Here is a 17,832-nt window from a genome sequence, read left to right on the forward strand (position 1 = left end):
GTACTTGAACCCCTGTCACTTACATCCAATGGGAAACCCAGATGGAGTTCCTGGCCCAGCCCAGCTGTGGTGGCCATTTGGGGGAGTGAGCCAGCAGATGGACTGGTCCTCACCCTCACGCTCCCCCATAGTATCTCTGCCTTATCGATAAATACATAAATAAATCTTTTGTTGCTGCTACTGTTGTTGTTTGTTTGCTTTTTAAGAACTGACATTTTACAGCAAACCTTATTATAGAGTTTGGACATTCTATCTTGAGAATAACTGATTTCTTTTTTCTGACTGCAGTTTTTCCACTACTCTCAAGGACAAGTATACCTGGGGAATTATCCACCATTTAAAGACAGAATCAGCTGGGCTGGAGACCTGGATAAGAAAGATGCGTCAATTAACATAGAAAATATGCAGTTTATACACAACGGCACCTATATCTGTGATGTCAAAAACCCTCCTGACATTGTGGTCCAGCCTGGGCACATACGGCTCTATGTCATAGAAAAAGGTACTTCCTTGAATATTTTCCACTTCGTCTCGTGTTGAATTGGAGAGTATGAGTCCCCTTGGAGGTGTACCTGAAGGAAGCACTTTGGCCATACAGTTGTACCCTCCTGCAGCTCTACCAGACACACCTCGGTCCCGCTCGGTGGCCAGGCTCTCCACTTATCCACCCATTGTCCAGATCTGCCGATTTGATTTTGGTAGTATTCATTTTTCAGTGCTACTTAGAAGGAAGACTGAATGAATCATGATCAAATGTAGTGGACAGCGGGGAAGGACTTCAATGCTGTTTTGATGTTCTCCGGAAAAATTGAAAGCGTTCCCCAAAACAATCTTTTTATTTTCTTTGCCTTTTTTGAGATTGAGTAGAAAGTGCAGGTTCTCCTGTCTCAGTTTGAGACCGTTTGCCCTGTTGGGGAATAGAGGAAGAAAAACTCCCCTGTCCAGTTTCAGGATTCACTGCAAGAGGCGGGGTGGGGAGTGCTTCGTTGTCTAGCTGGTTCTTTTTCAGCTCCCATTTGTACGTCCCCAGTCGGATACTAGCATCTCCTAATTAAAGATATGGCAACTGCTAATGGAAGATGCTTGCTATTTGATAAACTTCCATTTTTTTCCTTCTGTAGCAACGTACCTTAAAAGACAATTTTGTTCTTTCTCTCTAGAGAACTTGCCCGAGTTTCCCGTTTGGGTGGTGGTGGGTATAGTCACTGCTGTGGTCCTAGGTCTCATTCTGCTCATCAGCATGGTTCTGGCTGTCCTCTACAGAAGAAAAAACTCGAAACGAGACTACACCGGGTAAGACCACGGTTCTCAGTGGGGGAGGTGGACGGAAGGAACTGGGGTTCATGAAAACTGCTGTATTGTTACAGGAAATGGTGAACCATTAACAGCTGTTGTTTTCCAGTCAGAATCAGGCACTGTGCCCATGCGGGCAAACAGAGATGAGTGGCCTGCCATTAAGTGTGGAACGTGATGCTGCTAATCCCCGCTCTGCAGTTTCCTCCCTCAGGTGGAGTGAAACGGCCTGCCCGGCGGTCTGTGCTCTGTGTTTCACCACCACATTCCCAGTGGCCAGTGTTCTCAAGCCACAGGCATCCCTTCCCGTTTTAGGCTTTCATTTGACTTTTGTGGCAGTATTCTTACAAAGCTCCTTTTCAGTAGAGTAAATGCCAAACCCTGATGGAGAAGTTGTGCAGATAAACCAGGCCCCTAACCCAGTGTGAGGATGCAGGGTTTTTGCTTTCTTCCTTTTTTACCTAAACCCACCTCCTGCTACCACCACCACCAAGCTTTAGCAGTTTTATTGCTTTGACCATTCTTGGCTAGATTCACCTAAACTGGGTAATAAGAGTTGAGAATAAAATATGCCAGCAATAAAGGTGGACTTTCTTTTTCGTTTGTGGATTCTCAAAAGGAACACCTTGGAGCGTAGAGTGTGTGTCTAATGGAAGGACCTTCTCTCTTTCCCACTGGCTGGAAAGCTAACCCATATAAGCTATGTAGAATTCACGTGGTAAGACTGGGAGTGAAGGCTGGCTTCAGGGTGTACGGATCTAACTAACCATCCTTGGGGCACTGTGGCTGGAGAGGATTGCATGCCCTGGCCTCTCGCTGATGGACGGTGGGAAGCTCTCTGGGTCCTGCTAAGCTGGAGTTTTTAGGAGTGCTGTGTTTTAACAAGTTTGAGTGTTCAATTCAGAATTGACTTGCTTGGAATGCGTTACGTTCTGCTGTATCTGCCCCCCTTGCATGATGAGTGTTTTTTGATCACACACAGCTGGACTGTTGGGTTTCCAAGTGAAACTAATCCAGGGTGGTGATGTGCCAGACTGTAGCTCTTGCTTTGGGTTAACAAGAGGACAGGCAAGTGTTTTTCAAAATTCCTGCATGGCACGATGAATGCTGCTGTTCTTACTTTGGTTTTTTTCTCCCTCCCTGCCTTTTCTACCTTGGTGTGCTGGGGATCAGATCCTGCTTACCATCCACTTCTTAAGACAAGCTGACATAGAAGACACAATGGGACTATAACAGGGCTGGGTGTCCTCTTCCCTTCCACTAGACACATGGTAACTAATCACCTTGTCAGTTGCTGTTAGTATTCATGTGTGTGTTTTCAGCCCATCCCCCTGTTGACAACTAACCAGACAGCACGAGCTAACCCAACAGCTTTTATGGTTTGTCCACAAATAGATCGTGTGACTGTGTAGGAGACATGTCAGTCCTAATGGCAAGACAAGATTGTGTTGTCAGGCTACACCAAAGCTTTGTGATCATCTGAATATATGTGTTCTTCCTGTAAAATGCTTGTGTGTGTGTGTGTGTGTGCGCGTACAGGTTTTCTTTTCTAATATGTGTTATTATCAGTGAGTGAGACCCTTGGTATTAGAATAATCAAGCCATTTTGTTCAGGACATGGAGGCTCGCATTTCAGAGAAGGCACAGTTTATAGGACGCATGGTCTTCGTCAAGTGTGGTCCTCCCCCAAACTCCCAAGTTTTTACAATAATGGGTCATAAAGATTTAACCTTTGTGGATGACACATCTCATTAAGAAATTCTTCTAATGAGTAACTTCCTGGCATTTACTTTCCCTGATTTATTTATGAGATAGTGCTGTTTTCAAGCCCTCCTCTGGCCTTGAAATGTTCAGCCTCTGAGATATGGCATTCCATAGTTTCATGACTTCCTGGATTTCAGGGTCTGTGGTTGTCGTTGTTTTGGTTTGGTTGTGGGAACGGAGAAAATGGGAGGAACCAAGATCACCTGCCTGGATGTATGTCTGTAACTTTTAAAATACATTCAGAAGTTTGTGTTTTATGTTAGCCAAAGCAAATTTTATTAAGAGACAGATAGCTTGCTCCTTCCAGCCTGTCCTGGCAGGTGAAGTGTGCTTTGTGACTTGAGCCTCAGTGTCATCACAAGCAGCTAGGTGAAGAGGATCCCACGCTGGCTGCTGTGCCTTCACAAGCAGTGGAGCCACGTATTGACTTAGAAACATGAGTGGCTGTCAAAGAGGGATAATAGTTCTAAGATACATGGTCATGTTGATAGCTATTGTTTTGTGTCTTTTGTTTTTTACACATCTGCTGCTTCATCTTGCCGTCACTTGCATTTTTATAGTTGTGTTTCTGTTTATTTTAATTCCTTGTTTTTACATCTGTTCTCCAAATTGCCAATTCACCAGCTGCAGTACATCAGAGAGTCTGTCACCGGTTAAGCAGGCTCCACGGAAGTCCCCCTCCGACACAGAGGGCCTGGTAAAGAGCCTGCCTTCTGGATCACACCAGGTAATGGCTGATTGTCCTTCTGCTTTTGGTGCTGTGCTCTGCAGCTTGGTGCTTGGACCCTTCCCTGGGTGTGAGAGCAAGCGCAGCAAAGGAGGGAAAGGCGAATCAGTGGGAAATTGGGGAGACAAGACTGTGCCCCGAGTAAGGATCTGCATCAAACTCTGGCTCAATCAGGTAGAATTAAGAAATGGTTTTGTCAGATATGATTTTCTACCCAAGGAAGTCAGTCTGGTTAAATTGATTCTGTTACGAGACCCTCTGAGAGACAAGAAATTGAGAAGAGAAGGTTGATATTCTTGGTATTAATAATAAACCCCCCAAATTGTGAATTATTCAGAAAAATAAAACTAAGCCAGCAATGTGATTTACATGCTTAATGAACAAGAACTGGTTTTTGTTTCCACTTGCAGAAGGTTCAGAAGAAAAATAACTTCTGTTTGGGATTGAGCATGGACATCTAGCATAGTTGGTTTAGTATTACGTTTTGGCTGTGCTGTTTTACCTATAGCTGTGGCATAATAAACATTTCATAGCGTGATACCAGCTTGACTCTTCTGAGGTAGAAAGTATTCTAAAGGAATCTGGCCATGCCCGTGTCCTGTGGACGTTATCAGGGGCAGGCTGGGGGATTTAAGAGGAAGGAAAGGGAGCGACAGTGTTTTGTAAAAGTATCTGTACCCTTATTCCACAGTTCTTATATGTGGACAGGAAGCTGTCTTACTGGTGAGAAAGTGAGGTATCAGAATGTTAAATTTCGGGAAACACTGGCCCAGATAGTGGCAGAGTAGGGACGGGAACCCAGACTTGGAAATAGCACATTTTCTGCCAAAGCTTCAGGATCGTGACTTGGTCCTCTTCTGTCTGTCTGTCTGTTGGTCGGTCGGATTGCATGAAATACGTTAGTTCAGTTTACTGGTTTGGATTGTGAATGAGGCTTACGTTCTGAGTGGAGGCATGAGAATTACAGATAGGCATAATACCTGAAGAAACCTTTAAAATATTTTGTTTTGCTATGAATTGCAATGGAAGTTGATTTCCTGTTGAAAGCATGCTAGAAAAAAACAAAACAACAACAACGATAAAAAAAGGAACACCAAATTCTCAGACATTGGAAAACAATTATAGGGCATAATGACCCATAAAACAGAAGAACCAAGTCACGTGAGCCTTGAAACTGCCCCAACTTGTTGCCTGGAGGCAGTTCTAGACTGCAGTACATGGAAGGAATATGGCAACAGTTCAAAACTGAGTTTGGGGAGGGGGGCCTGTGACTTATGAGCAAAGTACCAGAAAAGAATGAATTACAGAGGCAGGGAGAGAGAATGGCAGAGATCTAGAGTGAGATGCCTTGAACTTTGGCAGATGACACATTTGCCCATACGTGGGTGGATATTCTCTGAGACGTGGAAAAGAAATACCTGAGAATGGTGTCTGGAATTTACACAGAACTAAGAAAAAGAGTCTGTGCTACTAACAGCCAGCGTGGGAAGACTCACAGCACACAGGCTATTGGCAGGAATGCTTAGAATGGTCATGCCCTGGCAGTGCAGCTAAATTACACCAGCATGAATGCTGCTGAGGACCCACTGTCAAACTCGGCTGCTTACCACCACAAAATCCAACATTCTTTACAAGAGCAAAAAAAAAAAAAAAAAAGAAAGAAAAAGAAAAAAAAAGTCCAAGCTTCCAATAATGTAAAATTGACAATATCTAACACTGATAAAAAATTAACAGGTATACAAAGATACAAGAAAATAAGGCATAAACCCAGGAGAAATCAATCAATGGAAACAAACTCAGAGCTGGCATAATTCATAAATAAGCACAAGTATTATGGATATTATAAGTAAACCTAAGAATGTAGAAGTTTTATTAAAATGAAAGAAATAGGCATGAAAGACCAAAATGTTTTAAAAATGGGAAAAAATGCTGTTAACAATGGATCAGACCCTGCAGAAGAAAAAAATCAATAGATTTGAAAATGTGGCAGTAGAAATAAAAACTAAACAAAAGGACATGTGAAAGAAAAATTCAGGGTGGAGGAAATGAATGGTGTTCAGTAAGCCAGTGGATAATATTAAGCTATTTAAGTTGAGTCTTAGGAGGGAAGGGAAGAGATTAAAAATATTTAAAAAGACAATTAAAAATTATATAAATTTGATGAAAAACCTAAACTTCAAATCAAGAAGTTCAACAAACCTTAAATTGAAGAAACAAAGAAAACCACAGTGAAGCACGTCACAGTCCAATTGATTAAAACCACTGATCAATAGAAAATCCTCATAAATTGTCACACGGAAAAAGATATAGAGGAACCAAGTAAGAGTGACAGCCAACTTTTCTTCAGCAAGCATACTGACCAGAAGACAATGGAACTGTCTCAGGAAACAATCCACTTAGAATGCTCTGCCTAGCTAAAATATATTTCAAACGTGAAAACAAAAAAAGCTGAGAGAATTCATCACCCGCCGAATAAGAACATCTGAGGAAATCCCTCAAACAGAAGGAAAAGGATTCCAGATCACTTCAGGTCTGCACAAAAACACATCTAGAAACAGATATTGTGCGAGTCCACTAATATGCTCCGCCTGTCGTGGTCACATTCATAGAAGCAACAGTGAAAACAACAAGAGTTGTAGGAGGAAGGAGAGAGAGGAAGGCATGGGGAGTTGTTTCTAATAGATATAGAGTTTCTGCTTTGTCAGATGGGACAATTCTAGATTGGTTGTTCGGTGATATTCATGTACTTTACACCACTGATCTGTACCCTCAGAAACGATGATTGAGGTGGTGAACTTTATGTTAAACGTATTTTACTGTAGTTGTTTCAAAGTAAAAGAATGGAAAATGAAATGTATTAATATCAAAAGAAATATGGGTGATTATATCACAATAGGCTTTAGAACAGGAAATATTCCCAAATAAGAACTTTTCATTCGATCAAGTGATTGATTGATCAGAAGATGTGATTATACTTCAAAGAACATGAAGTCAATTCTGAGAGAGTTGAAGAGAAGCACATTCACAGCACAGTTAGAAATTTCAACACTTGGGCCTGGCACAGTAGCCCAACAGCTAAATTCTTCACCTTGCTCGTGCCAGGATCCTATTTAGGCACCAGTTCTAATCCAGGCAGCTCTGCTTCCCACCCAGCTCTCTGCTTGTGACTTGGGAAAGCAGTTGAGGACAGCCCAAAGCCTTGGGACACTGTACCCACGTGGGAGACCTGGAAGAGGCTCTGCACTTCTGGCTTTGGATTGGCTCTGCTCTGGCTGTTGTGGCCACTTGGGGAGAGAATCAATGGACCGAAAATCTTCCTCTCTCTCTCTCTCCTCCTATATGTATATCTGACTTTCCAAAAAAAAAAAAAAAAAAAAAAAATCAACACTCCTCTCAGTAATTGCAAGTGTTCAGAAAATCAAAAAGGATACAGAAGGTTTGAATAACGCTGGAACCAAGTTGACCTAATGGTCATTTACAAAACATTCCTCCTTTAAGAGCAAATATTTTTCTTCTCCTAGCCCATGACCAAAATAGACTATATTGTGGACCATAAGATTCATTAAAATTTAAAAGGAGTGAAATTATGTGGAATACATTCTTTGACCACAATGAAACGAAACAGAAATCCACAGAAAGATACCAAGAGAGTTTCAGATTAATTAAATAACTAGAGTAAAACAAGAAGTCAAAGGAAAATTAGAAAATACTCTGAGCGAAAATAACAATATGCCTTATCAAAATTTATGTTGAAGATTTGTAGCATTAACTGCTTCCATCCGAAGAGAATAAAGTTCTAAAACTGATCATCTAGGCTTCTGGCTAAAAAAAAAACTACAGGGTCCGGCGGCGTGGCCTAGCGGCTAAAGTCCTCGCCTTGAAAGCCCCGGGATCCCATATGGGCGCCGGTTCTAATCCCGGCAGCTCCACTTCCCATCCAGCTCCCTTCTTGTGGCCTGGGAAAGCAGTTGAGGACGGCCCAATGCATTGGGACACTGCACCCGCATCGGAGACCCGGAAGAGGTTCCTGGCTCCCGGCTTCGGATCGGTGCGCACCGGCCCGTTGCGGCTCACTTGGGGAGTGAATCATCGGACGGAAGATCTTCCTCTCTGTCTCTCCTCCTCTGTGTATATCTGGCCGTAATAAAATGAATAAATCTTTAAAAAAAAAACAACTACAAAATGAGAGCAAATTAAACCCCACATAAGCAGATAGAAGAAAATGGTGAAGACAGCTCTGAAATCAGCATTTTCAGATAACGCTAGAGGTAATCTCTTGGACTAATCACTTGCTGTTGTTACTACTGGAATTCATAAGCCTGAACACCAGTTGTTGGCTTTAGTAAATTCTAGAAACTTCCCAGTCATCATCCTGAAATGTTCATTTCTTCATTTTACCTATCTTCTTTTGGAACAATTGTTTGCATATATGTTAGAGTATCTCATTCTGCCCTTTATATCTTCAAACCTTTTCTAACCATATTATTTTGTGTGTTTGAGTTTGCTAGTTTTTTTACTGTATACATTTTTAAAAGTTTCAAGATATTACTTATGATAGCCTTATATTTTAGAAAAATTTTGCTTCTAGCTTTTGGTTTTTTGTTTCTTAGTTAATTGATAATCACTGAAGAGTTCACTATATATTTTCTCTGTCCTTTGTAGTCATTTTACTTTATTATGGATGTTGGTTACATAGTTGAGAAGGATATATACCCATATGGATCACTGATTAAGGCGGGGAGGGCCGAGGCATGGTGGAAAGTGGGTGAGGCATTTAGGATTCGTTTCTTTTTATCGGAAAGGCAGATTTTACAGAGAGAAGGAGAGACAGAGAGAAACATCTTTCATTTCCTGGTTCACTGCCAAAATGTCCGTAATGGCTGGAGCTGAGCCAATGAGCCGGGAGGCATTTCTGGGTCACCCATGCCGGCACAGGGTCTCAATGACTTGGGCCATCCTCCACTGCTTAGTCAAGCCACAAACAGGGAGCTGGATGAGAGCAGAACTGCTGAGACATAAGCCAACGTCTATATGGGATGCCAGCAATTTTAGGTGGAGGATTAGCCCATAGAACCACAGTACTGGCCCAAGAGTTCACTGTATTTTCAGTATTTTGTTTATTTAGTAAACATTTTTAAGGTTTATTTATTTTTATTGAAAAGGCATATTTAAAAAGTTAAAAGGAGAGAGAGAAGGAGAGACAGAGAAAGATCTTCCATCCTCTGGTTCACTCCTCAAATGGTCTCAATGGCAGGAGCTGACCAATCCAAAGTCAGAAGCCAGGTTTCTCTTCTTTCAGATCTCCCACTTGGGTGCCATTCTCCACTGCCTTCCCAGGCCACAAACAGGGAGTTAGATGGTCAGTGGAGTAGCCAGGACATGAACTGGTACCCAAATGGGGTGTTGGCGCTTGCAAGCCAGAGGAGTAGCCACTGAGTCATTGTACCAGGCTCTGGTAAACATATTTTTTAAAGATTTGCTTTTCTATTTGAAAAGCAGATTTATAGAGAGAGATCTTCTGTCTGCTGATTAACTTCTCCAAATACAACAGCTGGAGGTGGGCTGTTCTGAAGGCAGGAGCCAGGAACTTCTTCCAGGTCTTACCCATGGGTGCAGGGGCCCAAGCATTTGCACCTTCCTCCACTGCTTTCTCTGATACTTGAACTGATACCCATATGGGATGTTGGTGTCGCAGGCTTCACACGCTATGCTACTGCATCATCCCTGTTTATTGATAAGCATATCCATATGCTTATTTTACAACTCAAACCTGATCATTCCAGGTCCGGCCTGGTAGCCTAGTGGCTGAAGTCCTCACCTTAAACGTGCCGGGATCGCCAGTTCTATTCCTGGCTACCCAACTTCCCATCCAGCTCCCTGCTTGTGGCCTGGGAAAGCAGTCAAGGACGGCCCAAAGCCTTGGGATCCTACACCCATGTGGGAGACCGGGAAGAGGCTCTGGGTTCCTGGCTTTGGATTGGCTCAGCTCCAGCTGTTGTGGTCACTTGGGGAGTAAAATCAGTGGATGGAAGATCTTCCTCTCTGTCTCTCCTCATCTCTGTATATCCACCTTTCCAATAAAAATAAATCAAAAAAAAAAAACTCTTATCATTCCAATGTCTGTAGTCTGTTGATTATATTGTACAGTTTTTGTTTCTATGTTTCTTGCTCACCTTGTTTTTTTTTTTTTACGTATTTTATAATTTGAATACTGTGTGCTTACATTTCTTGGCACTCTGTACAAATTCTGAGAGTCCTTATGATGAATATATTACTTACAAGAGCATTCACATTTTCCCCCAAGTACTTTGGATGCAACCATCCAGGGACTTCATAAGCTAAAATGTTTGGCTTGGGGCCATCAAACAGCTCTACAGGTTAATCCTCCACCTCCAAGCACAGCACCTCATATGGCCATTGGTTTGTTTCCAACTGCTCCACTTCCCATCCAGCTCCCTGCTTGTGGTTTGGGAAAGTAGTGGAGGATGGCTCAAAGCCTTGGGACCCTGCACCCATAGTCTCCTGTCTTCTGCCTTTGGATCGGCTCAGCTCAGCCATTGAGGCCATTTGGGGAGTGAACAGAGGATGGGAGATCTTTCTGTCTCTCCTTTTTTTGTATATCTGCCTTTCTAATAAAAATCTTTAAAAAATGAGATAACATCTCATAATAAAAATCTATTGGCTTAATGTTTTTTGGGTTACATAGACAGTTTAAACTCTCTTTAAATCTGTGTGACTACAGTCATTTGTGGGAGGCCTTTTCCTCTTTTGTGTTTTACCTAGAACCAGTATATTCTCTGTCTTCATTGTGGTCTCGATCTTATTTCCCTTTTGGACATGTTGTTAGGTTTTTCCAACTTTATGCTGAAATTTCACTGGACATCTGAAGAAGCTTTGTAGTACAAAAGTCACTTTCCACTTGAGTCATGATGTCAACAGAACTTAAACCTTGATTTTAGAAGCCTTAATTACTAAAAAAAACAAGCTGGAACCAAGTCTAGTGTGCCTTATGGGTGGAGACAACAGTCACAGAGAGGAGGAAGGAAGCTTACATCCTAGAAGCAGATCACAGTCGTGTTTTTCTAATGCTCTTGCTGTATCAGCTTCAGGTTTCTAATCTTGCCAGTGATCAAGGTATTAGATTCAAACGAATTAAAATATCAATTAATATGGCAAGTTGAAAAAAAAAAAAGCAGCCCACCTGTCCCATATCTGCCCAGTCTGCGACGTCATTCCTGAAACTCTTCCAGTTCTTTCCGCTGTGTCTTCTGAGATTATCTTCATATTTCTATGCATTTATTGCGTTTCTGTATCTAAAGGTTTCCATTTTAAATACTGTATGTTGAGTCCATAGTATGAAAAGTGAAAAGTTAGTTATTTTTGCCCTCGTGCTTACGTACTCGTTTGCACACACCTGCCCTTCCAAGGCTGGCTGTCTCACCATGGTTAAATAGATGGTTGCGCAACATTCCGTGTAACTGTTTTTTTCACCATTGTGTTGTGCTCGTTTATTTTCTTCTATGACATTTTTTTCCTAGGGCTCATATTTGCCTTGTTTTAATTTATTATACATATTTATATTCCATTTCAAAACTCTGGAACAGAATTAAAAACCTCGGCATTGTGACATGGCAGATTTAGCCACCACCTGCGACTCCAGATCTCATGTGGGCACCAGTTTGAGTCCCGGCTCCTCCACTTCCTATCCACTCCCTGCTAATGCGCCTGGGAAAGCAGCGGAAGATTATATGAATCCTTTGGTGCCTGCATCCATGTGGGAGAGACTAAGATGAAGCTCTTGGCTCTTCCTAGCTTTGGCCTGGTCCAGCTATGACCAATGCAGCAATCTGGGGGATGGAGCAGTGGATAGAAGATTTCTGCATCTCCTTCACTCTTTATAATGCTACTTCTCAACCAAATAAATAAAATAAGCAAATATTTAAATAAATATCTAAAAGTAAAAAAACCCTCTGACACGGACATCACCTATTTTGTTGGCTTTATTTTATCCTTAGAAGTCTATATCTGATTAAATCGTCTGGTTTTGTTGTGCTGTAGACTGCTCCCCAGCTGTCATTGTTGGCCTCCCTTGCAGGGAGTTTTCTTGATTCCTGTCTGGGAGATCGGTCTTCATTGTTCTTAGCTAATTTGCATATTATAATGGGACATGTTGTCTGTAAGTAATTGAGAAAGAATGCACAGGAAGTAAAGATGCTGGGATATTACGTTGTAGACAGATTGATGGCATACCCAAAAACATCCCCATCCTGAGGCCTGGAATCTCTGTGATGTTCCCTAACGTGACTTCACAGCTGTAAGTCCTGAGAAGGGAAGAACTCCAGATGAGCTGGGTGGGCCCTGTTACAGACCCCTGCAGGAGGAAGGAAGAGAGGGCAGAGTGAGAGAGGGTGTCCTTACAGTGGTAGGATGAGGCCATCACCTGAAGAGTGAAGGCAGCTGCACCCTGAGGTCTGCAGGGTCTCCCCCACAGATTCCTCCAGCACCCCACTGCCAGAGGGGGTGAGCCTTCTGCCTGCCATCCAGCCTCCCGGCGCAACAGGGTTTCCGGCGCAACAGGGTTTCCGGCTACGCAGTTCCAGTTTATTTGGAAAATTCAGTTTCTTAGAACAGCGAACTGCCTCAGGCCAGGAATTCCAGGAGGGGAGAACTGGGATCCAATTTTGTCAGCACGACTGTGGACGCCACCTCCCATAGGCCAGGGGCAGGTGAGCGGAATGGCCCTGGCCAATCAGTCTTTCTTTGAAACAACTCGACCCTCGCCCTGGTTCACACCCAGGGCTCTGTCCTTGGCCACCATCTTATTCGCCACGTATAACCCAGTGACCTTGACTGTTAGTCACCATCCCGTTGACTTAGTGAGCTCTTGGTCCCTGAGCCCCACAGAGGTCAGCCTCCTGAAATGCTGTGCATGCTTCCCATCTCAAAACCTGTCGCACAGAAGGTGGGTTTTAGCAAATGTACGATTATCTCCTCCCCTGAACTTGGTGATCTGGTTGAGTGGGATTGCAGGTGGGAGTCAGTCCCCTCCAGCAAGTCGAGGACTTCCTGGTTTGTGACATACAGCACTGACTGAAAGCTGACTGGATTCGGATTCTTGCACTTGTGTGGGACTGCTTTTGCTCCCGCTCTGGGACTCTTGCATCCTTGGTGTTCTGAAAGTCCGTAAATTGAATGTTTTTATTCAGTGTCCTAGTTATACTCACTGAGCCCTTTCAATCTGAAAACCATGTCCTTAGGTTCAGGGATGATCTCTTCCTTTATTCTTGGCAATTCCCCTCCTTGCAATTTCTGTTCTCTCTTACAGGAGTTCCTGTTAGGAACCGGACCACCTCCCAGATCAACACTTCTATTGCTGTTGTTTTCTAGTTTGCAGTTTTATTCTACTGTTTAGAAAATTTTTGCAACTTAATCTTCCCACTTTGGTGATTTACTTTCTGATATTATTTTAGAAACTTTCCAAGAACTTCTTTTTACTTTCTCGTCATGTAACAGTGCTCCCTTCAGCCAATACATCTGAGCTTTTTTTTTTTTAAGCTTTTTCTTAAGTTTGTGCATCTATTAAATGGGGGCAGTAGTAGGATAACAACTTCAAAACATGACTTAAAGCCAATGTTTCAGAGTTCTCATTATGGCTCTTATGATACACTGTTCATCGACAGTTAAGTTTCTCAGTTTAAGAAAAGCTTGGGGCTAGCACTTGTGGCTTTGTGGGATAACTCATGGCCTGTAGTTCTGGCATTCCCTATGGGCACCAGTTCTAGTCTCGGCTGCTCTAGTTTCAGTCCAGCTCCTGTTCAAGTGTCTGGGGAAGCAGCAAAGGAAGGCCAGTCTGCTGATCACCCTCACTCATATGAGAGGCTCAGAAGAAACTCCTGCCTGTTGGGATCATTTGAACCCAGTCCTGCACACTGTGGTCATTTGGGGAGTGAACCAGCAGATGAAAGATCTCTCTCTACTAACTCTCCTGTCATATAAATAAATAAATATTTAAGGGGCCATCATGTCCTAGCTGTTACATTTTGGATCCAACTCCCTGCTATGGCTGGAAAAGCAGTGGAAGATGACCCACAAAGCCTGGGGGCCCTGCACTTTCTTAGGAGACCTGGAATTGGCTCTTGGCTCCTGGCTTCAGATCAACTCAGCTTTGGCCATTGTGGCCATTTGAAAAGTAAACCAGCAGACGAAGATCTTTCTCTCTGTCTCTCCTCTGTGTAAATCTGCCTTTCCAGTAAAAATAAATCAAATAAATAAATAAATACAAAAGCTTACTTGGGGCTTATGGCAAGCTCATCCTCCACCCTGTGGCATCCCATAAGGGCACCAGTTCATGTCCTGGATGCTCCACTTCGGATTCAGCTCTCTGTTGGTGACCTGGAAAAACAGTGGAGGATGGCCCAAGGCCTTGGGACCCTGCATGCCCATGGGGACCCAGGAAGAGATTCTTGGTTCCTGGTTTCAGATCAGCTCAGCTGAGCTCTGAACATTGCAGCAGTCTGGAGGGTGAACTAGTAAATGCAGGACCTGCTCTCTCTCTCTCTCTCTCTCCTCTCTCCATAAAATCTGATTTTCTAATAAAAATAAATAGATGCATATTTAAAAAAAAAAAAACTTGATTTGGGCCTGGCAGTATGGCCTAGTGGCTAAAGTCCTCGCCTTGAACTCCCCGGGATCCCATATGGGCACCGGTTCTAATCCCAGCAGCTCCACTTCCCATCCAGCTCCCTGCTTGTGGCCTGGGAAAGCAGTTGAGGACAGCCCAAGGCCTTCAGACCCTGCACCCGTGTGGGAGACCCGGAAGAGGTTCCTGTTTCCCGGCATCGGATCGGCACAGCACCGGCTGTTGCGGCTCACTTGGGGAGTGATTCATCGGATGGAAGATCTTCCTGTCTCTCCTCCTCTCTGTATGTCTGACTTTGTAATAAAAAATAAATACACATGGGCTCGGCAGCGTGGCCTAGTGGCTAAGGTCCTCGCCTTGATCCCATATGGCCGCTGGTTCTGATCCTGGCAGCTCCACTTCCTCTCTGTCTCTCCTCCTCTCAGTATATCTGACTTTGTAATAAAAATAATAAAATAAATCTTTAAAAAATAAATAAATAAATACATCTTTTTAAAAAACTTGATTTAACATGTTTTATTAAATATTTATCTGACACACAGAGTGATGGAGAGTGATTGAGTGAGCATACAAGAGCTTCCATCCACTGGTTCACTCCTTAGATAATAGCAATAGTAAGACATGAAGCAAACCAAAGCCAGGAGCTAGAAAATCCCCCTGGGTCTCCCACAAATGTGGCAGAAGTTCAGGTACGTGAGCCACCCTCTGCTGCTTTCCCAGGCATATTAGCAGGGAGCTGAATCTGAAGTGAATCAGCCAGGACTCAAATTGCCCTCGGTTATGGGATGCCTGCATCTCTAGCCATGCTAATTTCATCTTACTAGGAAATTTGTGAGAGTTGTAAATATATGTATTTAAATTATTTATTTTTGCTGGAAAGGTAGATTTACAGAGAGAAGGAAAGACAGAGATAAAGATCTTCTATCCTCTGGTTCACTCCTCAAATGGCCGTAATGACCAGAACTGAGACGATTTGAAGCCAGGAGCTTCTTTTACATCTCCCACATGGGTGCAGAGTCCCAAGACTTTGGATTGTCCTTGACTGCTTTTCCAGACCACAAGAAGCAAGTTGGAAGGGAAGTGGAATAACCAGGATGTGAACCGGTGTCCATATAGGATCCTGGTGCATACAAGGCGAGGACTTTAGCCACTAGGCTACTCTGCCGGGTCCCTTGTAGAAACCTTTCATTGAGTACAATCAAGCTTAGCGTTTAGCAATCATCCCATTGTGATGTCTTTTCGTCACTTTCACGGATATTTGAGTGCTTGCCATGCTTGTCTGCCTGGTGAGCTGTCTGGAAATTACAGGGTTGATTCACACCCAGTCCCTCCTTAAAGAACCCTGCCACATTCTAGAATATTTGGGTCATTTTTAGGTTTTTCCAAGATGTACAGAAAGTGGTTTTAATATTCTGGCTGAGAAGTTTGAGGGCCTTTTTCCCCCTTTATTTTTATTTTTAGTATTACTTACATTGTTAAGAGAGATGCATGCCCATGTGGGCCTTTGGTTAGGGTGAGCAGGGTTGGGTAATGCAAGAAGGGTAGGACAGATATTTCAGTCTCACCCCCACCCCCACCCCCCAGTGTCTGCAAAGGAAGTGGGACAGGGCTGCTCTTTGCTGTCAGACCACATTAGTACTTGGGGATGAGGGATGGGAGGATATTTCCTTATTTAAATAAATTCCACGTTAGCCTATTAGTGTTCAGTAATGGAATGGGCTGCTCACCATTTTTCGAAGCCTGGGATTAGCTAACGATGTTCACTTGGGGAGCATTAGTTATCTTCAGCATCTTTTTCTCCGAACCCATGGGCTGGTGCTAGTCCGTCTCTAAACCCCCTCTTCTTTGCACATGTTAAACTCTAAGGGCCCGCTATGTTAGATCGGGACAAGTTTAGGCAGTCTCAGTCCACAGAGATCGATGGCAAAGGCAGGGGATGCTATTGCAAACCAGCCACCGAAGGTTTTCTTCCAAGAGTTCCTGTGACGACCTGCTTCTGTTTTCCTGTCTGCAAGCAGCAGCTGAGGCTCTGAAGGGATTAGTAATTACTGCTCAGATGAATAACTATCTCCACGTTATTCTACCAAAAGGAAGAGTACTAGTACCTTAAGAAAGAAATTTATGAAAAATGCAACTTAATGCCCAGGCCCCTGTCTTTGTTTTTTGTTTTGTTTGTTTTTGGTAAACAGAACACCTAACTGAAAATACCAGGGAGCAGGTGTTTAGTCTGTCAGTTAAGACGCCCTGTCCCAGATCAGAGTGCCTGGGTTTGATGCTTGGCTCTGGCTTCTGACTCTAGTTTTATGCAAATACAGACCCTGGAAGGCAGGAATGGAGATTCAAATAGCTGGATTCCTGACACCTATCTGGTAGACCTGGACTGCATTCCTGCCTCCCGGCCTTGACCTCCAGGCCAGTTCTAGCTACTGTGGGCAGCTGAGAAATGAACCAATAGATGGCAGTTCACTTTCTCTGTCTGGCTCTCAAATAAATAAGTGAGTTACATGTATGTGTGAAATAAGTTATTAATAGTCTCTACTCCTGCAGAGGGGGAAGCTGTGTCCTTGGAAGCTAAGCTCTGGGTCAGCTGCTCAGTCTGCAGGTGGGGCCGGAGTGCTGGTTAGGCCTCCACCTGTCCAAGTCTAAGACACGTTCTCGTTCTGTGCTGTCCGGTTTTTCTCATCTACATTTTGTAATCACTGTTAATCTTTCTCTTATACCTAACTGTGTTTTACTTTTCTGCTTGGCTTGTAAAAAGCAATGAAACTAATGACAAAAGGTGCTTTATTAGCAGCGAATGCACAGAGCAAGCGGATGTTCTTTTCTTGGGGACCCCATGCTAGGGTGCCGGGCGCTGTTGCTCTGATGCAGGGTTGGGGAAAGTGGGTCCTGTGTGCTGTGTCAAGGCCCACAGAGTGACGCGGCGTGGCCCTGTCCAACCACCTGCAGGTGGGACTCAAAAGTGAATATATAGGAGATTATTTCTTGAAACACTTTTGGTAGGTAAGGCCTTTCTGTGCAGCACACGGTTGGGAGGAAATGCCCACATTTTACACTTAGTTATTTTGATTTTTTGTGGGGAGGGTGAGCGCCAAGATGTACCTTAACCGATGAGTTTTTGTAGGTGGTGGTGTGGTGTTGGATTGGTGGAGGTGTGGTGTTGCTGGTGGTGGTGGTGGAGGTGGTGTTTTCTCCTTTAATCTTACACACTTAAAAGGGAATGTCTTACCAATGGCAGTTTCAGTTCCAGACGAAATCCTGAGCAGTTTCTTGTCCCTCAAAATCAAGCTCCTGCAGCTGGTGTGTTCCCCAGAGCCTCGGTGCCTCCAGCTTCTACAGAGCAAAATCCAGCAGCAGATCCCTGAACCCAACCCACATCGCACACTTCTTCAGGATCTCTTATCTCATC

At 43.5% G+C, this 17,832-nt stretch overlaps 1 protein-coding gene across 1 annotated transcript in view; it reads left to right on the top strand.

The window, feature by feature from the left end:
- The window catches only part of MPZL1 (myelin protein zero like 1), a 70,860-nt gene that overhangs the window by 49,565 nt on the left and 3,463 nt on the right, over positions 1 to 17,832 (top strand). The window contains exons 3-5 of the mRNA XM_058660594.1: positions 289 to 502; positions 1,161 to 1,293; positions 3,682 to 3,784. Of these exons, the coding sequence (XP_058516577.1) occupies positions 289 to 502; positions 1,161 to 1,293; positions 3,682 to 3,784 (450 nt within the window). The remainder of the gene's footprint in view (positions 1 to 288; positions 503 to 1,160; positions 1,294 to 3,681; positions 3,785 to 17,832) is intronic.

Source organism: Ochotona princeps, chromosome 2 (assembly GCF_030435755.1).
Source record: "Ochotona princeps isolate mOchPri1 chromosome 2, mOchPri1.hap1, whole genome shotgun sequence".
NCBI lineage: Eukaryota > Metazoa > Chordata > Mammalia > Lagomorpha > Ochotonidae > Ochotona > Ochotona princeps.